Source organism: Eleginops maclovinus, chromosome 9 (assembly GCF_036324505.1).
Source record: "Eleginops maclovinus isolate JMC-PN-2008 ecotype Puerto Natales chromosome 9, JC_Emac_rtc_rv5, whole genome shotgun sequence".
NCBI classification, from domain to species: Eukaryota; Metazoa; Chordata; class Actinopteri; order Perciformes; family Eleginopidae; genus Eleginops; species Eleginops maclovinus.
Window position 1 is genome coordinate 14,462,014 of NC_086357.1, and position 25,372 is coordinate 14,487,385.

Below are 25,372 nucleotides of genomic sequence, written 5' to 3' on the forward strand. Positions count from 1 at the left end.
CATGATGTAGTATATAAAGTGTGAAAAAGAAAGAGCTTGAGTCTGACAAAAGTCCTGATAAAAATACTATATTTTTTGAAGTCTCCTTTAATGAAATGTCACATAAAACATTTTGAAATTAACAACTCAATTATTCAAACACGCCATATATATATATATATATATCTAGATATAGATATAGATATATATAAATGTAGATTCAAGCATTTGTTTTTGTTTAGGGGAAATAAAGTGCATGGCAGTTTTATACTATAAACGCACCTTGCACTTTTAAAGAGGGATATAAAGGAACAACTTACATAAGGTATCTAGTATTTATTCTATTACCAAAGTCCCTAGTTTGACAACAGCATTTCTATTCGCAGTAGACTTATAACTTTGCTCCCATCACATATTATTTGCATCCTTACAGCTTTTCTAAGAAAAATATTTATAACTTAATTTAAATCACATTATTGCAAATTGACAATACAATATTTGATCAAATTCTTTAACAAATCTTAACAAAAACATCACTTTGTAAAAGCTTTACAACGTTTATACATTCATATAGTTATTAAAAGAAAGCATTCAGCTGAAGCGCTTATTTCCTAAAAGTAAAAGACACATCATCCACCTGCGAGCCCCTCAGACCTCCACAGTAACCGTGTCTCCATTGCTGGTATCCTGCAGAGGGGTTGTGTCTATGGGGACACCGGAAACTTTTTCAGGCTCTTCTTTTTTGTCTTCCTTCCCTGCATCAGCCACAAGAGGAGAGCTCTCTACTGCCCCCTGCTGGTCGTTGATGATAGTGCTGGCAGGCTTTTCCTCTGCTGGCTGCTCTGCTGCTTTGGTTTCATTGACAACCTGGACTGAGTCGACTGCAGAGGCCTGAACTGCTTTCACTTCCCCATTCTGCACAGGGAAGACCCCCTCAAGGGCGCTGTACAAGAACTGGTAGTGTTCCTGTAAGAAACACAGGCAAATGAGTATAAAAATCAAGATATGGTCCTGTGACGTAGAGGATAACCTTTGATTGTGGACTTTTAGGTGACCCTTTGACACATTTTACTGAACAGCATGCAAATAAGAACACCAGACAACAGGTTTTTTAGCAAGTTGGGACTGTGTCAACAAAAGAGTAAATAGATCTTTCTAGAAAGCATGGAATACTACAGGTGATTTTCAATTTAATCAATTAAAAACACATTAATGAGGCGCTCACTCCCACTGCTGGGCATGTTCCTTTATTGTGATGAACATGGGCACTGTAGTTATATTTTGAGTCAATCACACCCGCCTTTCCTGCTGTTGTACTCACTAAAGCTCACTTCTCAATTCATTTTTTTAAGGAACATTCAAGCAAAGGAACTGAAACATAGAGGAGACATTTTTAGTCTTTACAGCATTAAACTGTGGCACTGGTTCAAGTGAAATATATTCACAATACACCAAAGCTTTATAGCTATATTTCTTTAAGTCTGTATTTCTAAAAACCAGCACAGTAGATTACAAATAAATAGGTCCATTACTGACAGCAAAGTGATATAATACTTTTCACACTCAAAGCTGTTAGAAGTTAAGTTGTGAAACTTTGGGCTGACAGATATTTGGTTCCTCTTTCTTACCAGGTCAGAGAGCATGCCTTGTCTCTCCTTGCGCAGGGTTTTGACCACCTGGAAAACATCCACCAGCTTCTCAGTCTCAGCGCTGTCCAGCAAGTTCCACAGAGCACAAAAAATCCCTGACCGGGATGAGCCATCACTGGACACACACACACACACACACACACACACACACACACACACACACACACACACACACACACACACACACACACACACACACACACACACACACACACACACACACAGTTAGATTGAGATTCCCCTTGAATTGTTTTTTGATTAAACACTCTATGACATATATTGGCTTTTCTGTTCTGTTCATAAATTAGATTAACTGTGAAAACTTAAACGCTTGACGAGAGATAGTTTAACGGTCTAAAATTGATATTTAAAAGCTCCTTATGAGAACATTTGATATGTTCTGATAATGTGTATGTATATTGCTCTTTTAATATTACAGAGAACATTTTTTGCAAGGTTCTCTTACTTGCAGTGGACAACAACGGGCGAGTTCCTCTGTGATTTGCCTCCTCCACAGCTGTGCTTGATATCCTTGATCATGTCCGTGAGATCCTGAGCTTTCTGCGGCAGCTCATTGCTTGACCAGGTCAGGAACTGGAACTGTTTCACCGACCGACTCTCTTTCCTCTGTGGACAGGAGCAGTGTGGGGGATTAACAGATGATAGATGATAAACAACGGAAAAGAACAGATTTTAGTTAGTAGGCATCTGTCGAGTTACCTTGACATAACGGAGCAGCATGTTCCGGGTGATGAAAGTCGGGGAGGTGTCTGTGCTTGTCACTTCCACCTCAAAATCCCCAAACGTTTTCTTATCTTTATCCCAGTAGAGAGAGTCAGACTCCTGCTAACAACGAAGTTTATTTAGCATATATGTAAAAGTCCAAGTGGTTTATTTTCTATGCAAGGTACATACAGAACATAATTAAGTGTATACCTCACTGGATTCAGAAAGCGAGACGATTGCAGATGATTTCTTTTGGTAAACCATCATCCAAAAGTCAGCCACGGTGTCTGGCAGGGGAGTCTGCGCTGCAATGAAGTTGTGTGGGCCCCAGTACCCCTGCGTGAGCAAAAATTTACTTAACATTGTACATTTATATTATATTTTGATTTAATATTCCATTTCATTGCACTATTTTATCTGTATATATCTTGTTTTTATTATATTGTATTTTGCTGCTGTAAGTAGAAAATGTCCCAGTTTGGGATGAATAAAGTATTTCTGATTCTGATTCTGATTCTGAATACATTTCAAACAGCTATTGTTGCAAGAAATTCAAACAAGCATGATGTGGTACATTTATATTAGATTAAAAAAATTCCAGGCTGCTTGAACGCTTGGATTTCATTCGGAGTTAAGGAGATAAAACCTGCTACCACAGGAAAGTGAAAAAAGTCAAAGTTTCAGTAAAAAAAAGAAAAGAAAATGTTTTGTCCAACAAATCCATTTCAATAAAGTGTGAAGGGAAGTATGCCGAAAGAGGTTATTAAATTAGTCAAAAGTGTATGTAAAACATCTTACATCTAAGTGGGAGGCATTGATGTACATAGCTGACTCCTCTTCCTCTTCATCGGATGAATCTTCCTCTTCTTCCTCATCGGGGACACTGTCACGACTGCGTCCTTCATCTACTTTCAGCAACACTCTGTTGTAGTCATCTGAAGCAGAAGTGAAATAAAAGGTACTTTGGTAAATGATTGCATGTACAATACATAACAACTCTGCATACACTCAGATGTAATTATAGATGTGGTTCTATTGTGTAAAATGTAATCTGCCCCTTTGTTGAGCTGATACCCACATGGGACGACAGAAGTAAAACGATTCTTCTTCTTGTTCTCTTCTGTGAGCCCCTTGTTGAATGTCCTCCAGTTTTTATAGATGGGGAGTCTCTGAATTGCAAGATAAAGACTTTTCATCATAGTGCTAAAAAAGGGTCTACAGTCCCTTCCATATGAACGAATAAAAGGTGTGTGTGTGTGTGTGTGTGTGTGTGTGTGTGTGTGTGTGTGTGTGTGTGTGTGTGTGTGTGTGTGTGTGTGTGTGTGTGTGTGTGTGTGTGTGTGTGTGTTTGTTTGTGTGGGGGGGGGACCACTAACGTTGTGGAGTGCCATACCTCAAACTCGTCCTCCAGTAAGGTGGGTTCATTGCTGGAGTTTCTCTGTTTGAGCGTGCTCAGTGTGCTGTGGAGCTCGGACACCGTTGTCTCAGTGTCTCCAAACTGATTGTGCTCCAGCAGCGCCTGGTGTATCAAGATGTACTGGGCCTGCGTGAGGACAACATCACTAAATAAACCAAGAATATACAGTTTGGGGATAGAGCCATAATGCACAAGACAGAGAGCAATCATCCAGAACCTGTTAACTCTTTCTCCTTCTCTGTGAATGATTTAGATTTAATATACACAATTCTGCTTCAGTAGTGTTTTATCTTTACCTGTGTTCATTAATCAAATAGTATACCTTCCTTGCCCTGTGATTGGCACTCAATATATAGAAATAAATTAATATTATTGTTAATGTATTGCATATGCTCAAACATATACTGTGTGGAAGTTATTTCAGCTTCTGAGTTAAAAAGTCACAAAATGTTATTGTATATTTATACAATATCATAGTGTAACGCAGTCGTGAACAATTAATATGTATTAGCTGCAAATTAATAAAAGATACATTCTAGCCAAGAGCTGAATATGATTATAGACTTTCAAGGTCTGTTGTTATAATCAATCAAAAACATTGAATATGAGAAAACGTTTTAATTATTAAATGTTGCTTTAAAATTATGCATTTTTTAAATTATGCTGAATAATTATTTACTTTCAATATTATGTATTAATCAATGAATAATAATACATGTAGAAACTGAAATTAAATATTCATTTTATAAAGGCAGAATCAGATTCTTTGTCACCAATTACCTGTGTGCGTGTGTGTGTGTGTGTGTGTGTGTGTGTGTGTGTGTGTGTGTGTGTGTGTGTGTGTGTGTGTGTGTGTGTGTGTGTGTGTGTGTGTGTGTGTGTGTGTGTGTGTGTGTGTGTGTGTGTGTGTGTGTTATATTCTACATAATCTCCTTGACAATATTAACATTTCATAAAAAGCTATCATTTTGCAACCAGACCATTATATTGTTGTGTAAAAGAAACCTCTATGTTCAGGTGTTTGTCTTTATATTGCGTGTGTATCCTGTGTGTGTCGCTCTTATCATCTTTGTTTAGCTGTATGTTCATGTTACTTCACTTCCTGTAAGTTTGTTCTTGCACTGTGAGTACTCGTTATGAGAACTGAAGTCACATTCTTTGTATGTGTTAATAAATTAAACCAATAAGCTAAACTCTCATGAGACACACAGCGACGCACACACAAAATAAGATCCTAGTTGATATTTTACCTCTACTTGAACCATTAGACATCTCTGTCTGCGGAGTCTGACTACGTAACCGTAGATGTCGACTCTGCCCTCTGCCTCCAGACACTCCATCATGGCATCAATGCCAATGTATGTTCCTGTCCTGCCGACTCCCGCGCTGCACATGAGATAATAACATTAGGCTGATACACATCTATACATGTCTATCTGTGACAAGTAAAGGTGGAGTCGAGCATCAGTTTAGAAACAATTAAAGGGGGAAAATGGGTGGATAATTCCCCCTGATCCACAATGTCATCCCTCTTTTCTCAACTCATAAGTCATTGAAGCAGGAAAGTTCATGTCTGTCTGAACTCTCTTTATAAAATGTACACATTAGATTGTATTAGGTCTTTGGTCATTAGTAGAAAGAAATGTGATTTCATTAGACTTTTTGAAATTGAAGATTACTTTGGCAAACTTAAGCATCCCATGCACTGAACACTATTGGTAATTGGATATTCTGTAAGGGATGTGACTGTGATATATATACAACAAAAACAATGTACACCATGAACAGTACACAAGATTGCAGGTATGGCATATCAGTAATGCATCCCAATGCAATCTTGGGAAATAAGCACAGAAGATATCAGATATGGCCTGATCATGCCTCAAAGACAAATGGAAACAATGACATCCAATCACAGCTATACATAGATGAATCATCAAACTGAAGTAATTGTTAGCTGAAGCTTGTAGGCTTCTTACCTGCAGTGAACAACGATGGGGCCACTGAAGAAGTTCTTGAACGCATTGACGCGCCGTCTCAGTTTCAGGAGGAGATGTGGCTCCCCGGGGACGCCGTGGTCTGGCCAACTCATGAACTGGATGTGAGTCACCTCCCTCTCTGAGTTCTTCTCCCTCTTCTGCAGACACAGGGAGGTAATGCAAACATGCACAAAGACATTTATAAACACAGATCCATTACATTTTATAATGTAAATTTATTGAGATAAAGATTGACAGATATACTGGCTTTCACTTACACACAGACACACATAGGCTAATAGTAACAATAAACATTTCAGTGCTATTTCATCCAGTGGACTCACATTAGTAATGCTGAGATGGCGGATGGTGTAATCTGGGCAGTGGTCCTCTGAGTTCAGCTTCACAATAAACTCTTCAAAGATCTCTGCTTCACGGTCTCGAGACGGCCAGTACTGCGCACATTTGACCTGCGACACATCATGTGACAGGAGAGAGTGAGAGAATTTGGCATATCAGTAACACATTAGCACATATTGGCACATTTTCTATCCAAATATGCATTTGATACATTTACGAGCAGACTGCTGAAGATAAAACAAGAAGATATCAGCAGCATTCTCCAAGACACAAAACCATAATGTGGGCAAGAGTGTGAATGACTATATCTGATAAAGTTGATATGGCGGAGATGCAGTGATGAAGTCTTACCCGGTTTCCTTCTTCACACCGTGTTACCATAACGATGATAGAGGACTGCTGCTCCCACACCATCCTCCAAAAGTCACTGACAGTCTCCTCCTTCGGCCCTACAACACACAAACAAACACACACACACACACACACACACACACACACACACACACACACACACACACACACACACACACACACACACACACACACACACACACACACACACACACACACACACATATAATTATAAGCATCAGTGAGGACCTGACATGGACACATCACACCAGGGTCATATCCAAGGCGGCACGACAGCGGCTTTTCTTCCTCCGCAGGCTGCGGAAGTTCAACATGGACTCCAGGATACTCTGCAACTTCTACAGGTGCACCATTGAGAGTATCCTGACTGGCTGCATCACCGCCTGGTATGGCAGTTGCACCGCCCTCAACCGTAAGACTCTACAGAGGGTGGTGAAAACTGCTCAGCACATCAGGACGGAGCTGCCATCCATGGAGGACCTCTACACCCAGCGGTGTAGGAAGAAGGCCGGTAGGATATTAAAGGACCCCCATCACCCCAGCAACAATCTGTTCTGTCTGCTGCCGTCTGGCAGACGGTACCGCAGCATCCGGACCAAGACCACCAGACTCAGAGACAGTTTTATACCACAGGCTATAAGACTGCTGAACTCCTGAGCTCTGTGAATGTCTACTCACATCTGTTTATAGTACATACATACACATATATATATATATATATATATATATATATATATATATATATATATATTATACAAATCTGCCATACATATCTGTTTATAGTACACACATCTATATATTATACATATCTGCCATATACATCTGTTATACATATGCATCTGTCCATACCTCCTCATTTAACAGTGTAAAGTATTTAAATACTCTCAATGTATTCCACTTATGTATATATTTACAATAACAACACATTTTTATTGTTGTTATTGTAATTATTCTTCTCTCTTTTTGCACTATTTTATTTATCTTATTTGCACCATGTATGTTGAGTTGTTGGAGGAGCATGGGATATAAGATTTTCATTGCCAACATATACGTTGTATATGCTGTGCATATGACCAATAAAACCTTGAAACTTGAAACTATATTTAAATGTATATAAATGAACAAGTGCACAGTTGTTTGAGTGAAGAATTGCTTTACCTTGTGCTGCAATGTATTTTTTGGATTCCTTGTACCCCTGCCACAGGAAAAGAATGTCATTATGGTGTGTATTGTCAGAAAGAGATCATGAGTGTGTAATGTGATGTTTGGTCATTCTTATGGCAGCAGCAGTAGTAGTAAAAATATTGTTGTAGTATAAGATTGTTCATACATCGATGAAGCTGGCATTGATGTAGTCACAGCCTGCCTCCCCATTTCCGGTGGTCATCTGAACACGGTTATAATCATCTGGTTCAGGAAAGAAAATAAATAATTATCACAGAAGACAACTTAACAGCTAATGAATCAGTATTCTTGAAATTCAATTCAGAAGCAGTTTATAGTGATGTTAACGAAAATATATCATGCATATGTCGCATTGGTGTTCATACATGTACTCTTTATATTGACATGGAAACATATATTAAAAACAATTCAAGCCACACAAAGACAAATCAGAAACAACAAATGTAATAATAAGTAAAAGCATTTCTAAATTAGGACATATTATTAAACCAAAAAAAACCCGAAACAACTGAAGCTAAAACCTGTGAATCAAATAACAGTTGAAAGACAAATAAATATCTGTCACAGTTTATACACTCTGGCAAAAGAGTGGAGACAAAGCCAGTTACAACTAACTGATGGTTTCTTGTGATGTTGGACAGACTCACATGGCAGGATGTCCACATAGCGATTCTTAGGGACATTGCAGGCCTTTTTGGCGTCTTTCACGGTGTACCTTGTGAAGATTCTGGGCATGCTCTGTCAGCAGAAAAAAAATTGCCGAAATTATGTCTTTGTCCTGATCATGCAAATCCAACTTTGTAGGTTCAGTCTTCAACTTGTACTAGCTTGACATGCAAAAAACCCCAAATAAATATAAAAAATGATTTCCTAAAAGGTTTAAATGTACCTGAAACTCAGCCAGGAAGAGTCTTCCCTCATCAGCCAGCTTCCTCTTGTAGGCTTCCAGCAGGAACTCTGCTGCAATCGGCTCGACTGCCAGCAGATTCTCCTCGTCATCTACATCAGCAAACAGGCCAGAAGATAAGACACAGACACAACGTGACGTGTTTCTTTCCCATGTCTTTATACATTTGTCATGAAAATATGTTCTTCATCATATGACAAGGAATACATGTTCAAACATCAAGTATCATTGAGAAAAGTAGCCGATTTATGAGTCATTTATTACATACTTACAGACTGTTTTGAGCATGTAATTAAAGACTAAGTAAATAAAACTGGAAATATGTCTACTCACTTGCTGTAGTAATGAGCATCATGTTTTCACCCAGGTTACTGCAAAATAAATAATTAAAATAGGCTTCAAAGACTTTTTATTTTACAGTTTACAGAATGGAAAGCAAAGAGGAAGAGTTGTATACCAGTAATGCTAGTTATGTCTATAATGCAATCGAAATAATATGCCTATTTATTTACTGCAAATTCAACAAAATGGATTCATCAGTATAAAACCTGCAGTTGCATTCACTGAAATAAACCATCAGAATCCAACCAGAATTAACGCAAAGGTAAAACTGACGCTGAATGAAACTCACTGGGACTGTCTGCGCTTCAGAACATAAATCTTGTAGACGACCAGAAGCAGGGCCACAGACGTCAGGATGATGAGGAAGACCAAAAACCCAATGACAGCTTTGTCATTATCTGTAGAATGATGGGAAATAGTATCAAAGCAGTGGCATTTATGTTAAAGACACATGTTACGTAGGTCAGAACATTTATTTATTTAACAGAACAATGCAAGACAATATGGTATTTATTAAAACACCCCATACAGGAAGTAAGTTGAGATTCTTTGATGATATCGCTCTCGTCACCTCCATAAGAAGCAGTCACCTGGGAACACAGAAAATATCCTCATCAGGAAATATAGCATTTGAAGAAATATGACGAATAAAGTTGTAATAGTGTTGGGAAACCAAAGGTTTGCCTCATACACACCTCCACACTGTAATTGGTTGAGTAGCTTAAATCTTTGAATTCAAACTCGCATTTGGTTTCATTCAGAGTGTACTTCAGGTCACCACCAATATAAAGACGTGCGATATAACGTATTGACTCAACAGGTCCATTCAATGTATGTGGAGCTTTACAGGTTGCCTTAATCACGTTATGCTGTGTGTCCAACATCAGATTATGGATTCTTCCTGGCACTGTAAAACAAAATCATACTTTAAGTGATATTTCAGTTTGTTCAAACAGCATGTTTAACAATGATTAGCATCATGAGTGTGGTGATGTAATGGTTGGATGGTTGTCAGTAGGGATAAAATACAAACTGTGCAAATAGAAGAAAGTTGCATTGAAATCATTTATTATTAAACATTCAAAGTAAAAGGTTTTTTATTCTTTAATCGTTTATGTTTTTAAGGATGAATGAATGTTGTTATTTCATATATCTGACACAGCTGTTACAGTATGTGTTGGGGGAAGTCTGCAGGTTGGACTTCACATGCATCAAATTGTAATCATTAAAGGAAATACAAATCTGTTTTGAAATGACATATGATAGGCAGCCACATACAAAGTGACAAGTTAATGTAACATGTACATCCTGATAAAGTTTATTTGTTTGATTCATTATTTGGGTCAGAACAAACTCAAGACGGTAGAGTTATACACTATAAAACAAAGCTGTGCTTCACTAATGACTGTAAATACTGTGTGATGTTCATTATAATGGCCTGAAAAACAATTATGTATAATGATATGTTCTCTGATTCACAGCATTTAATATCATTTGTGAAAAAAGACCAACATGATGATGTATACGATGATGTTAAATAGAATTATTATAATTTAACATTCTAAAAATAATTAAATCATTTATTATATTAAATTGTGAACTGATGTTTCAAATTAAAGTAACATCTTAGTGACTTGATTACGAACCTTTCAACAAAAAAGGAAATAAACAACTTAATAAATAAATATTAAATTCTTTATATTACCTTTGATCAAAAATATTATACAAGTTACATTTTAGACACTTACCTCCAATCTTTGTCCTAGTCGTTTTTTTATTAACTCCTGCAACGTTACTTATATTGTATTTGGGCTGGACTGCACACTCATACTTGGTGTATGGTTCCAGTCTACTAATTGTACATGAGCCTCCTGTATTTCCTGCATTAGTTGTTTGATTCACTATAGAGAAAGCAAAGACAGAAAATTGGGATTATACAACAGCACATTGTTTTAACTGTATATATTTGTACAATATTTCATGAACACATTCCTCAGGAAACATTGACTTGATGTCTCATCTCAGGATATTATTGTAACACCGACCTTCAGGCAGCATGCTAAAGAGTTAGCTTGGAGCACTGACTTCAATTAACAAAATGTTTTGCTTATTTTGTTAAATTGAATGATAAAACAGATCATCTAAATATGTTAACTTACTTATGTATTTCTTAAAACCAGGCTGACAGCTGCACTCATAAGAAAGCTTCGGAAGATTAGAAAGGACATCTCGACATTTCACACTGTGTGTGTTCCAGCTCAGATGAATGGAATTGTTGGTGACACTTGGCTCTAAGATGCTTATAATAAGATCTGTAGGAACACATCAGACATTAGTAACTCTTATTTTCTACAGTTTTCTTTATTATCATTGCCCTGAGGTAAGGTCATTATTCACGTACCACAGTCAATCCTGAACTGGATAGCAGTTGTTTTGTTTATGATGACATTGTTGTGCATGATCTGACCGGTACAGTTGTAGTTTGTGTAGGGCTCCAGGTCGGTAAGATTCAATTCATTGGGTTTTCCATCTTCTAAAAACACAAGTTAGACAAAATGTCTTCAATTACAAGTACGTAAATCCCTGTGAGCACTTACATGTTGGGTTTGGATAGAATGTGGACAGATGTTTTACAGAAATCAATAAAAAAAAGATCATGTATTAAAAACTGATTCACAGAGTGCAAAATGCAACACTTTAACTTTGTGTTGAACCAGAAAAAAAGGAAGATTAGTTTGAGATAAAACTGCATGTGTTTCTACAGTGTGGTCATTTCATGTGAATATTTCCATGTAAATCCTGTCACATTGTCTGTGACAGACTCTTTACTTCTAGTCTTTCCACTTACCCAGACAGGTGTAAGTGATGTTGAGATGTTTGCAGTTTGGTGGCAAATTTGTTTTTATTTCTGCAGGAAGTTTAGTTGGGATTGTTTTACTTATTTCACTTGGATTTAAGAAATCTGTTGGAAAAAAGGAAACAGCAAATCCATGAAACATGATGAATGAAGTTTACACCACATGTATTTTAAAGACTCTATTGTACATACCAGCAGTGATGCTTGTGTTGAGGTTAATGTTTTTAGCACAGTTTCCTGAAGTGAACGTTGTAGTCAAATTGGTGCAAATGTCATTGTAACGAGGTTTAAAACAGATCTCCTTTTCGTCCCTTTTGCACGTCACAGCTGAAATATTATTTGGTGTTGATAGTGAAGAGCTGATGTCCCATTCACTATTGTAACAAACATATCCAGGCATGCATTTTTTATCTTTAATGTCACCTTGATCTGAAATACACAAGTACAATTAACACACACATCTGTCTGTGTCTCTTCTCAAATTTAAACAAGTAAGATGATCTTCAACAATTATGTTTACTCACTCATTTCTAATGTCCTGGTTGTATTTATTTGATTGGTGCAGTAACGGGGTGTTTCTTTGCCAGCACCATCAATAAATGCCACATTATGCTCATAGTCAGTGCAGGGCTTCAGGTGTTTGATTGCATGAGCTGAGTTACTCTCGGAGAACTGAATAGAATACTTGTGTCTGGTATCTGGTCGGCCCTTTTCATTAATGTTGATGGTGTAGTTGCCAGTCGTAAAGTTCTTCGTCATGTCTATCTGGATGCCAAACTGGATGGGTTTGACTGTGTAGGAACCTGCACACAAAATAAAAACAAAACCTGGTGACATCTTTTAATCCCAGACACTTTGTTCATGTAGATGTTGAACGTGCTCCAGAGAATCCAAATTGTACTTTCTGCAATGGCATTCATTGCCAAGGATAACATTATGAAGTACCCAACATAATCACTGAACGTTTTTAGTAAGATGAGTGTGAAGGTGAGCTGCATTTTGAAAACAAAAACTGATACTCACACTTCAGAGGTTGAGGGGCTTGAGTGCTGTCTGGAGAACACATTCAAATCAGATCAGAAAAGGAAACAACAAAAGGTTAATATATGCTTGTGAAAGCTTTCAATACTTGTGCAAAATAATCTAGCAACTGAAGCAAACCATCAGGGTCTTATAGAACAACAAATGGTGGGCTTATTTAGGAGAAAAAGTTCCAACCTTTGGTGTTGGGAGTCACTGATGTGTTGGACGTGGTGTTTGGAGGTTGAGTCTTGTTTTGAGAGGTGATTGTCTGCAAGACTGTGGTGAGGGTGGGTGAGGATGTGGTGGTTGTAGGAGGAGCAGTAATGGCTGTAAGATGGAGAGCATGCTAGAGGTCACCCTAAAAACCTTTTTTGCCAATAGTCCTACCAGATGTCATGCACATGTCAGCAATGTCAGGCTGAATTCAACGCTGTTTCCAATAAAAGTGTAAACTGAGGCAAAATACATTACCGGAAATACCAGTTGAATTTATTGCAGGCATTGGTGAGTTAGAGGTGAGTGTTGGAGAGGTGAGTGTTGGAGAGGTGAGTGGAGGTTTGGGAGCAGTTGGAGACATGACAGTAGTTGCTGCCATGGTGCGTGGAGTTGAGCGGCTGTCTGGTAAACTGATTGCTGAAGTTGAAAGGGAATTTGTGCTGGTGCGTGGAGGTAAGGGGGTTGCAACTTCTGCATTCCAAGAAAATGTCAAAAATCAGGCCAAACACAATATGACAATGCTAGTTCATCAAAAGGTGCTACAGGAAAAGAAAATCACTCTGCTATATTATAAATGTGTCCTAATAAGAGGATACAAGTTGAAACACACATACAGTAGTAGCACAGGGCAGGACCACATGTATATTCAGAGGAGGAAAGGCTGTATACAGCTGGAAGATCTCACTAGGACAATTCAGCTAGAATAGTGGAAATGCTGTGAGATTAAATGCTCCCTGTTTTAGGATGACAAAACCCTAGCAAGGTAGCCAACGTCAACAGGCTCGTGTAAACAGAGGCACAGTGATGTTACATAGCTTCTTCACAGGGTCAAAAACAAATTATTATCAAACCAGAGTTAGGTGATGATAAAACACGACTATGATGACACATTTCTACAGCTTTCTTTTCCTGATACACCTTCACAATTTATTTCTGCAAAACAAGGATTGTCAAATAAGATACCATTTTTTCAATTTTTCAAAACAACATTTATGTTAAAAATATGTTTTGTTCTTGCTATTCCTATTTCTGTTTAGGAAGAAATTGACAAATAACTGGGAAGTAACAGTATAATATAGAAATGTGTATTGTTTTAAAATTAAACTCACTATGCAGGCCCTTCAGACAAGGAAGCAAAACATGAATACATGTTATTATGGACTCAAACACGTGATAGATACTGTGTGTAATTGTATAAATATATTATGCAACACTATGTGAATATGTTAGATGCTATGAGGTCAGTTATTGATAGTGATGATGATGTTTGAACTCAGCTAATTTAAGACTTAAAAGGTAAAATACCATCACACACAGTAAGACTGAATACTGAGAGTGAATTTAAGGAAACATTTGCACTCGACTTCATCATAAATGTGAATTGCTTTTGCAGATAAGTTGCACACAGTATGTACATATATGTTTCATACATCTTTTGAAAAGCAAAATGTTGTGAGTGAGCTAAAGAAAGAAAACTGTCTGATGTGAGCAATGTTAAATTTTAGATTAGCCCCTTACCTGTTTTATTTGGAGATGTCACTTGACCTGCAGAGAGGAAATAAATGTAAATCAGTGTGGCTTTTTGTCATTAAAAGAGGAAAAAACGAAAATGATGTTTGCGTCAACTTCATCAGACAGATAGAACCCTTCCGGCAGGGCCGAGACATTATCATGTGACCATGCTCATCAAGTTCTGCATGAGACAGCGCTGTGCAACATGGTTGCCAAGACAATGCGGCAGCAAGCCACATTTGCTATTTCAGAAGGCAAACCGCTACTTCCTGCTTTGTAATGAAACCTACAACCTCCCCTACACACAAGGTTAGTTTCAGTTTAGACAGAAGACAGGCCAACATATAAGCACCAATGGACTTTCTGTATTCGTCTCCTTTCTTTAGAAAATAATAGTCATTCAAAATAACATTCATGCTTTTTGCTATGTGGACTGATGTCATCAAACATACTTAATATATCTAAAACTGATTTTAATTCATACCTTTCAAACCTTTGTATTCTAACAGTACATCAGTTTTACCAGGTCAATATCAGCACGTGTCATTTAAATGTGTTTTACTTGAGATGGCTGTTTCCTCACTACATGCAGTAAGAATAAGTTTACCATTAACACATTTTAGCTGTTTGTCCATTTGCTGCTAATAGTAACAGCAGAGAGCAATGAGGGTGATGTGATGGGGGACAGATGAACAATGAGACTCAGGATGTGGTTTGGCGCACTTTTTTCTACATTGAGCAGAGAGATGCATGCTCTCTGCAATGACATTTACCACCTTTATACTTTGTGGTGACTGATATGAGTAGTTTCAGAAATAGGTTTGAGACATGTCAACTGTGCTCTATGAGTAATTCAAAAAGCAAATGAGAAAACTTTATTAAAACGTACATTTTTATCATAAGATTAAAAAAAAAAAAATTGTTTTAAAGACTAGTTTTAAGAGAATCTTTTTGGCCCTTTGGTTACGTTTTATTCAGCGTCTACAGAGTTAAGTGGGAAAGAAAAGTGTCCGCCCTGTCCAAGGTTACAAGTATTTGTCCACATTTGAGAGAAAAAGAAGCAGAAGAATAAATGTAACAGCACACACTTGACCCGGAGTCCATTTACTTGCCTGTCATTTGGCAAAGAAACTGAAACAGGGTCTGGATCTATCTCTTACTTATCAGTTTTCTTTAAGGGTTCACCATCATAGTTTAAAAATGCTACTACTTTCTTTTCATATTTTGGATTTACAGAAATGCTCCCCCTCCTCCAAGAAACAGCTTTAATCGTGTCTAACTTTTCTGACCTCACTTCTTCATTTTACACACTGAACTTCCCCTTTTTTCATGAGTTCTCAACTCATTTACTTGTGCTTTGTTGCAGCCTGCTTTGTGCTCTGTTATGCTCTGCCAGGAAATGAAGGCGACTCAGAATGGAACACGGAAGTGGTCAACATCTTGCTCACACAACTCTGTCCCGCAGCAGCTAAAGAAAGTGTGAGCACGTTGCATCTTAATGGGGCACTGTTGCCTTCATCTAATTGGTTTGAATACATACATTTGGTGTGAATGTGATCTATAATTAAAATTATGTGGAAACTTGTGATACAAATATGTGTTGCATGTGAAAAGTTTTTACCATTTGAATAAATATCTTGCCTTACACAGGCCACATTTCTGCAGAAACAGCATGATGTGATTTGATGCTTTAAGTATATTTAGCTGATAATACTTGTACACTTTTACTTAAGTAGGATAAATAGATTAAAGGGGTTGTTTCAGATCACATGGACAGAGATCTGAGCTGAAAATAGCAGAAATAATTTGATGTGCGTAACAGTAGCAGAACTCTGAGTGATGCAAGAGGCAGTAAGGAGGGTCTCACTTAACACATGCACATATTCACAACGCGCTAACACACACACACACACACAGACACACACACACACACACAGATTTGTATCATATACAAAACTTGAAGTCACTAGGGTTGAAGTGAAGAACTTGAAGGGACACACCCAGAAAAATCCTGTCATCTCTAACACACACACACACACACACACACACACACACACACACACACACACACACACACACACACACACACACACACACACACACACACACACACACACACACACACACACACACACACACACACACACACACACACACACACACACACACACACACACACACACACACACACACACACACACACACACACACACACACACACACACACACACACACACACACACACACACACACACACACACACACACACACACACACACACACACACACACACACAATATCAAAGCAGAACAGAAACATGATTGCAAAAATTCCCACAGCTTTGTACCAATGTAAGAACGTGTTTTAAAGGCTTTTCTTATCAACAGCACTCTTTGATCGAACATATTTGTTTATTCTTTTGCCAAAGGGGCTCCCAAACCTGTCATTTATCTGCTTCTCACATCAAGTGTGCGCGGTTATGTCTTGTGTTTTTGTGTTTGGAAAGTTTAAGAAACGTGAAGCTTCTTCACCTTAGCTTTAATTTAAATGCTTTTATTTTGTGTGGTGATGTTCTCCAGTTAAAAAAACAAGTTACCAAGCGTATTTGTGGTGACAGATTCATGTGTCTATCTGAGGAATGGAAATCGTTTCTCCTTTTCTCATAACCTTGATCAACCATATGATTCAAAAACAGCTAAGTCAGGGATAAAGAATAACAGACCTCATCAGGAACAGTTGGCCATCACTTGTGTTTTGCATCGTATATAGATTCATTTCCTTCTGAACAACTTTCAGATGACACACACAAAGGGACAACTTTCTAAAACACCATTTATTTGACTTTTTTCATAAACCAAATGAATATGGGTACTTACAGTTAGCCAAAGCGATGATCCAAGCCCAGAGCAGCAGGGTCGTCAGTCCACAGCGACCTGCCATTTCCAGGAGTTAGGGTGTGTTCAGACACACACCATGCAGCAAAGTCCTGGTAGGGACCAACAGGAAGTCGCACGTCAAACAGAAGCTTCTATCCTATTCTAAACTCACTTCTAAAAGAGAAATAAGTCAAAAGACGTTATTTAAAACAACATATGTTTTTTGTCTTATCAGTGGATGCAGCTTCCTGAACTTGTTCCCCAAACCCTAAACCTCGCCTCTGGTTTCAAGTCAAGCAAGTGGGAGTGATGTCACAAAAAAAGAGACTGCCTTTACCTTAACACTTAGTTACAGGAAGCTTAATTTCAGCTTAACCACGAGAACAGGAAGTGTTCTCTCATCTAATCTTCACTTGTTTGTGTTTAAGTGTGAAAACTATCTGACTTGTGAAACAAAAGAGTGAATTTAATCTTTAAGACTAGGATGTTTTTTAAATACATGCTTAACACACAACCTTTGACAACTACATACTAATAGACAGAGCGAGAAAGACAATGGAAATGTTAATGAACATGTATGCTTCCCAGGTTAATGTCCTCTGTTTAGTTGGCCTTTGACTGTTCAAAATCAGAATGAGCAATTTTACATCTAAAACATTTGACATACACAAGTACAACTTCTCAGAGCTCCTCTTCTTTGCTGCTGACTCCTCCCTGCTCTTAAGCTTACAGGCCTACAGTCATTCGGTCATGTATTCAAAAGCACACGAGGAGCGAGGACTACATTGTGCAAGACAAAAAAGATGCAGCCTTTTCTTTCTCAAACTTTGTTCTCTGTTTTTGTGTTCAGAGAGAAAACAAGTGGCCATTGGCTCCCGAAGTAAATTTGTACATTTCTGCTGTTCCTTCTGTGTGAAATACATGTATAATGGCTGTTAGATCTCTTCAAAGTCATTGATCATGCACAGTGTTTGATCATCATTCTCTGCCTTGGAGCTCTAAATGCTTTACTTCTGTTTACATACCCAAGAAAATAGGGGATAAAACAGGAAGGAGAGGAGTAGAGAAACTCTCCGGGGATCGAGACTCACACACATGGTGGTGGGCTGATATGAATGTGGATGAAACACAGTCAGCTAGTTCATGAAGTTAAATGCAAATAATACATGCAACCTATTTTAGAATTGAGACAGTTAGATTCGGAGGTGTTAGAGTCTCTATAGCAGGGCGAGGTGTTATGAATCTCAATGGTGTATTTAGAATACACAGTAAAGAAGAAGAACAAGAAAGTACATTAGATTACATCAGACCTTTAAAAGTGTATTTGTGTTTATTCTGATGGGAATAAATAGTATACATAATAGCTGCTTCCCTTCCCTAGAAATAATATATATCTGAATCACAATAAATTGCATTTCTGACCATTTTTTTTGTATAAGAATCTAAATATAGATTTCCTCCACACATGCCATTTGGTTATTTCCACTTCTGAGAATATACATTCTTGTTATCAGGAAGTAGCTCTTAAGCAAGCAGCATGAGGTAAACGCATACCAATTTAATCTGAAGTCAGTCACGCAAACATATTGCTGTCTTCAAATTCAGTTGCCAGTTCTGACATTCGTTTAAAAAATAACAGACAATTTGCCTTACCTCTGCAAAAAACATATGACAGTGGAGCATCAAACACATTGCACAGAGAAATTTACATTTACTGTAAAGATGGACAGTATATTTAAAAATCGAGGATACATTGCAGCGTGATTGCTCTTTTGCTTGATGCCTTTATTTGACTAGGGCCTTAAAATGCAGTTGGAACAACTTTGAAAAAAAACCCAGCCACCTTTTCACTTTTATTAGATACAAAATATACATGGATCAAATATATAAATGTATCCCGATTTGTTATAAAAATTAAATGTCATGCTTCCCAAAATAAACTCTCCAACTCTCACACTTGAATGATTTTACAGGTGTAATGACTTTATCTTTAACAACACTTAACTGTGCCATCACTTAAGAATTGTAGTTTTTTAAATGATTATTATTATGACATTATGAGCTGACAAAACCTTACATTCTGTTAAACAATATCAATACTTCTAACCTTAAATTATTATCATTACTTTGTGCTGCTGCAACACCTAGATTCCCCTTTGGAAATTGAATAAAGGCTTATCTTATATTGTCTTGTATTTTTTTATTTTATGTACAAAAATGTGAGGCTGACTGCTGCTGAGAGCAGTACTGAACCGTTTGCATGCCACTGAGGTAAAAATACAAACCATCACTAGCCTGTGTTTCTCCCAGGAAACTTTTTATCCATAACAGATCTTTTTGGGTGATTATATTAATCAACTGATAAACTGAAAAATGTGAATATTTTTTTCATGGGCCATTATTCTCAACTGGAGTTTCCTACAATAAAGTCAAAAAGGCCCAAAAAGTTAACTGAAATTGAAAGTTAATGTGCCCCTGCCAAACGGGGAAACTGGTCATCAGCCCATGACACACTACTCACAATGAATTGTTTTTGTCTGTTCTTCTCCACCTTATATAAAGTTGTTGCTTTAAGATGTTGAAGCCTGTCCTACAATAGTACTATACACAACCAAGAACCTAAGGCACAACATGTGTCCTAATCATCCCAGCAACTGAAGAATGACACAGTTAATTTAATAGTTTCCGGGCTGAAGTTCACAATTCAATGCAACGTTTAAATTGTGACAAACTGCCTATTTAAATTTCTCGCTGTCCTTTCACAAACCAACCACAGATTAAAAAACAGAAGTCACATATCAAGTGAGTCAGTCACCGGACCCTGTCAGTTAACCACTGTGTCTCCCTGCAACACCGTCATGTTTTAAAAATATCATCATTTGGTTTTTTTTAAATAGCTTCAAAAGACCATAAGTTGTATGTCATTAAGCAGAAAACAAAAGAAGAGCCACCGAAGACAGAATGACACAATCTGCCAATATCGACTAAAACTCTTGCATGTTGTCAGTATGTTAGTGGACACCGCCGTTTCTGTAATGCCGCATAGGCTAGAGAACTAACATAACATCAGAATCTATTTAATCAGGAAGTAATTGGTCTATCTGCCTCTATCTCCTATCTCCTCATGTTAACATTTTATCAATACCATCAAACTTTGAAAAAAACCCTGCTATTATTGACTGAACACACAGGCCTCCTATATATTACATTCAATAGCTGTGTTAAATGTCAATGCCATTTGATGTTCAGTTAGAGAAGCAGAGCTGGATGTTGTGCGAGGGCGTCTTGAGTAGGCATTTGACTTTAACGTTATGGGGTTACATTCTGTCTCCTACCATTAGTCACTCTTGTTATTTTTATTGTTTTACACGATCATGGAAATTGGCTGGGGGTTATGTTATCATCTTTTTTTTATTTTCAAACATATAAAAACAATGACAAGGTATTTTTAGCTTCCTTTTGGTTGATTGACCACCACCTCTCATGAATTGGGTTAGAACACACTATGCCAAGTTTTGGTGGCCAGTTTTCTCTGTTCTCGATCTTTCATCTATAGTTCCCCTGCAGACATGAATTATAACACATAAAAAGGCTCTTCTCTGGAGCAAAATGTGTGCCTGATATAGTTCTGCACCAGAAATGTAACATTTCCAGTTAGCTCTCAAAACATTTGTGTTCTTCCTCATTGAAAAATGTGTGAATATAATTCATTTCCAAGGTTCAACTCATAACACGACATGTCTAGCGCAGAAAGGTATTTTGTGTGCTGTGCGCTCCTTTTTTTAAATCCTAAAACTGAGACTAAATATGAGCACAGACAGACTTTCCGGGGGAAATAAACGATTAACATTTACAACTCATTTAGACAGAGAAAGACCACTTTTTTAATTTCTTCAATCACCTAATAAAGCTACAAGTAATGTGCAGGTGAATAATTTTAAGTTGCTGCTGTTTCCGTGTTTCGGTTGGATTAGTTTTCAGCTTTGTTTGCTAACACTTTAAACCTATGTACGTTTATACACAGTAGTCTAAAAATGCTACTTACTAAGAGTTTATTCATATTATTTATGTATTTATAGAGACTGGTATTGTGTCTGTCATTTAGATAAATAAAAACACTTGCTGAAAATTAGATGAGAAAGTTAGGTTATTGTCATAAAGAGTGGCAACAGGGGGACACAGATAAGGTGACACCATGATAAACTATTTCCTAAAACCATTATACAGTAAGTATTTCTTGGGAAGTGAAAACTTCTCAAAGACTATACATACAGAATCACAGCTTATACCTTATACTGTTTTCCATTTGACCTTTATCAAACCAGGCTAGTCACAGATGAGCTCTTTTTTTACATCCATCAGATTGAAACCTGAGAGGTGAAGGGAAACTAAACGGTCTTTCCTCCCACATTACAGAACTTCTATGTTTGATAAGATTTCAGGGGGAATTTCTGATTGTACCTTAGCTTAGGTGCATTCCCATTGCTATCACAAGAGTGTCATAAAAGATGTAACCAGCCTAAAGGTATAACGGCTATGTCCTCAATATTGTGAATATAAAATGTAAACTCAGGGCATGTTCTTAACAGCAGTTCGTAACAGCAAATGTCTGGCCTCTATTTTAAGCTCTGCATGTTTTTGTACAGTCTGAAGAGGTGGGTGCGGTTTGAATATGTGTCACAGCTTTCCCAACTTCTTCTTTTTTCTTTCTTTAATTCTTATAGTCTTCATTTGTTGTTCAAAAGATGAATCTACAGTACCTTCCTCCACTGTCTCCTTTCTGTCCTCCCATTTCCTCTCCTCTTGTCCTTCTCCTCTCCTCTCCTAATCATGGTAAGTGTCTATAGCTCCTCACAAATGGCGGAGAGGACAGCAGGGGGGGGGGGGGCGGGGGCGGCAGGATATCTACTTGAGTTTGTGCAGTCAGTTCCTCTGTGTAGTCACAGCTGTGACCACAGGGAGGTGTGATAAAAGTGGATTGCAAAGCTATGTACTGTATGCCCTACACCCAGATGCATGCAACTTTCCTCCCACAATGCACCTACACTTTATAAGTGGGTTAAGAGTTTCATTTTGTGATTCACCCTTTTCAACATATGCCTGTTTTTTGCTGAATAGAGGTTTAAAAAACCTCAAATATTGTTGTGCTGTAGTGCTTAAACTAAGGTGAGGATATACAAGAGAGAAAAGATGAAAAAAGTCACAAAGATTACACTTATCTGTTTTAAAGTGCTACATGCTTTTTACAAATTCACCAAGACATATAAAGAATCTCATACAGAATAAAAAATCTGGTAGGATATGACTAGCATCTGATGATAAATGTTAGAGGTTACTGGTGAGAGGGTGACTGAATATCCAGCTGTTCCCACTGAGCCTCAACAATCACTATTAAAAATGAACAAGATGCAACACCCCAGCACAGTCTTTAAAATACTGCTTTTAATTTATTTGTATTATGAGTTCTCACTGTAAGTCAATTACACAATAACCCAAAACCTCCAGTATTACATAGACACAACACTTTGATCTTTACTGTACTATAATGTCATTTTAACTAAATGAAAATTAAATACTAAATACATACTAAAACTTTTGCATTTTATGTATGCAGTGAACAGCGTTTAAGATTAGAGATTGAACCACCTCTTTTACACTTCCTCCTTTTCCTTCCTGTCTGCACTCTTTGGTGCACTGTGTCATTGCACACTACCACTTTATGATTATTCAAACGTTATGTATGAATCCTCTCTACTGTGTACTGTTTACATGAAGCCATAGCCTTCAGTTTTGTCTGAGCATAGTTTATATTTGTTATTAATCGGAAATCTCTGCTGTAAACAAGTATGTATCATGTTGTGTTAATAAATCAACAAAGTCAGCTTCCAGTTTCACAACGGGTCTGAAATCGTGAAGCAACTTAAAACCACTGGAGGGCAGTGTGGCTTCATGTTGCACCAGAGCTGTTCCCATTTTCACAAACATTTTTCTCCTCACTTGTTTTTAGGAATAGCCAAGTGGCTGAATGCATTTTATACACACACAAACACGTGTACACACACATACACATGCACTCAGTGTTGCGATTTGGACTGCTTTTGGTTCCTCTCTGCCGATGACTGACAGGTTCTTAACGAGAGCAGCCCCGAGCGTTTGCCCTCCAGGCCTGTACATCAACCATCAACATACAACGCACGCACACCCTCATGCGCATGCACGCTCACGCCCATATTCATACCCCCCCACACACATCATCTGCACATGCTCTTTATCTGAATACATTCTGTCTTATTTCCAAGTCTCAATCAGTTTGTCCATTGCTCAGAGAGTGTTTGACAGTCACTTGGAGACAGTTTAGGTTTAGCAGTGTGATTATGTTTCTATGAGGCAGCCTTATCCAACACAGAAGGAATGTCAGCTGCATCAATGTTCAATAAGGCTCAATACAAACACGTTACAACACCACGCAACACCACCGAGGGCTAGCTGAAGTGCACATGCGTAGATGTGTGTGTTCGTGTGTAGTCATTGTGAGGGCCACAATGGTGAGACGGCATAGCTGGGGAGGTGAGGATGGAAACCCAGAGCAGCATGTTTTCTCCCCCCTCCACCCCCTTCATGATTCATTCCACCTCTCACCTCTGTCCCCTCTCTTTTTTTCTGCAGAGGAGCGAAAACCCAATTAAAATACTATGTGGATGGATACGATGAAGAAAGACATACCTCCTGCATGACATTCTCTCCACCCCCCGCGTAGTGACAGATCTGGTGCATTCAAACCAAGGTGGAAAAATGTGGTGGATCCCGCCCTCCTGCTGCCATTAAATGTTGATGTATAATATCAAATATATATATATATACACACACACACGAGGCATGAGGATGAATGTGTAAATCAAAATCTACCATGGATTCACCCCACATACATGCATATGCTTTATGTTTGATTGTGGCTGTGAGATTCCCATAAGCCAAACAAATACCTGATGCAGCAGGAGGTAGAGGATGCATCCATTTTTTACAATTCACACACACACACACACACACACACACACACACACACACACACACACACACACACACACACACACACACACACACACACACACACACACACACACACACTCAGAGATTCACATCTTCCATGTATATCGCTTTCTCCAACCCCCCTTCTCTTCCTTCGCTCTTGTTTTCCTCTCTTCCTGACCCAACAACCGGCCCTCCCAGGAGATTGTGCTTTCTGCTGCCAGACTGGGCCCGAACAGCGTGCGCACGGGCACACACACACACACACACACACACACACACACACACACACACACACACACACACACACACACACACACACACACACACACACACACACACACACACACACACAACTCTGTATCTCTGTAGACACACAAACTGCCAGTCATGTCCAGCAGCAGCTCAGTATAGACCTCATTGCCTCTCGGTTTTCAGGGGTCAGGGGCCAGAGATACGTGTGTGTGTTTGTGTGTGTACAGAGAAAGACACAGGGTCAGGGGGCTCGAAGAGTGTGAGGACTCCTTTATTCAGGCCTGCTAAATACTGTATGCCGCTGATATTTACTCACTTCAATATTACACCAAAGCCCCTCAGGAGCATGTGTGTGTGTGTGTGTGTGAATCCCCAGCAGAAGGGGAAACAAAACTCAGTATCTCGCCTGATATCTCAAGTCAGAGGTATACAAACTTCCCTATTAAACATTTCCCCACTGCAACGACACACTGAGAGGATGTGGTTAACCGTGCTAAACAGTGAGCCTTCAGTGAGAAAGTCCAGAGAGATAGCAGTAACATGGGCCTCACACGTACACACTCACACAAATCCAGCTTTGGGCTTTGAGTGGCCATTTAGAAATCTGCACGGCAGTTCACTGACCCAGCACTAACGAGGCAGCTAGCCCGTCTTTCGAGGAGAAGCTCCTCTTATCTAGTGACCACACAGC

The 25,372-nt window shown here is 38.4% G+C and overlaps 1 protein-coding gene across 4 annotated transcripts; it reads right to left on the reverse strand.

Moving 5' to 3' along the window:
* Nucleotides 1–52: 52 nt before the first annotated feature.
* On the reverse strand, nucleotides 53–17,714 carry ptprc (protein tyrosine phosphatase receptor type C). Of its 4 annotated transcripts, none has more exons than XM_063890945.1 (31): nucleotides 17,401–17,714; nucleotides 14,531–14,557; nucleotides 13,268–13,483; nucleotides 12,992–13,123; nucleotides 12,797–12,826; nucleotides 12,298–12,576; nucleotides 11,966–12,202; nucleotides 11,765–11,878; nucleotides 11,318–11,449; nucleotides 11,076–11,228; nucleotides 10,665–10,817; nucleotides 9,612–9,823; nucleotides 9,446–9,506; nucleotides 9,206–9,314; nucleotides 8,908–8,945; nucleotides 8,557–8,666; nucleotides 8,315–8,405; nucleotides 7,813–7,889; nucleotides 7,641–7,677; nucleotides 6,462–6,559; nucleotides 6,095–6,220; nucleotides 5,751–5,908; nucleotides 5,022–5,157; nucleotides 3,748–3,897; nucleotides 3,433–3,523; nucleotides 3,153–3,289; nucleotides 2,565–2,690; nucleotides 2,349–2,474; nucleotides 2,095–2,255; nucleotides 1,608–1,743; nucleotides 53–945 (listed from the first exon to the last, which is right to left on the reverse strand). In XM_063890945.1, exons 1-31 carry the CDS (start codon nucleotides 17,462–17,464, stop codon nucleotides 628–630), a joined length of 4,035 nt encoding a protein of 1,344 aa, XP_063747015.1. In that variant the 5' UTR covers nucleotides 17,465–17,714; the 3' UTR covers nucleotides 53–627. The 4 variants fall into 4 exon arrangements, with proteins under 4 accessions (XP_063747015.1, XP_063747016.1, XP_063747017.1 ...); XM_063890946.1 differs by having other exon boundaries at nucleotides 2,349–2,471; nucleotides 17,401–17,713; XM_063890947.1 differs by lacking the exon at nucleotides 13,268–13,483 and having other exon boundaries at nucleotides 17,401–17,712.
* Between the last annotated feature and the right edge of the window lie 7,658 nt (nucleotides 17,715–25,372).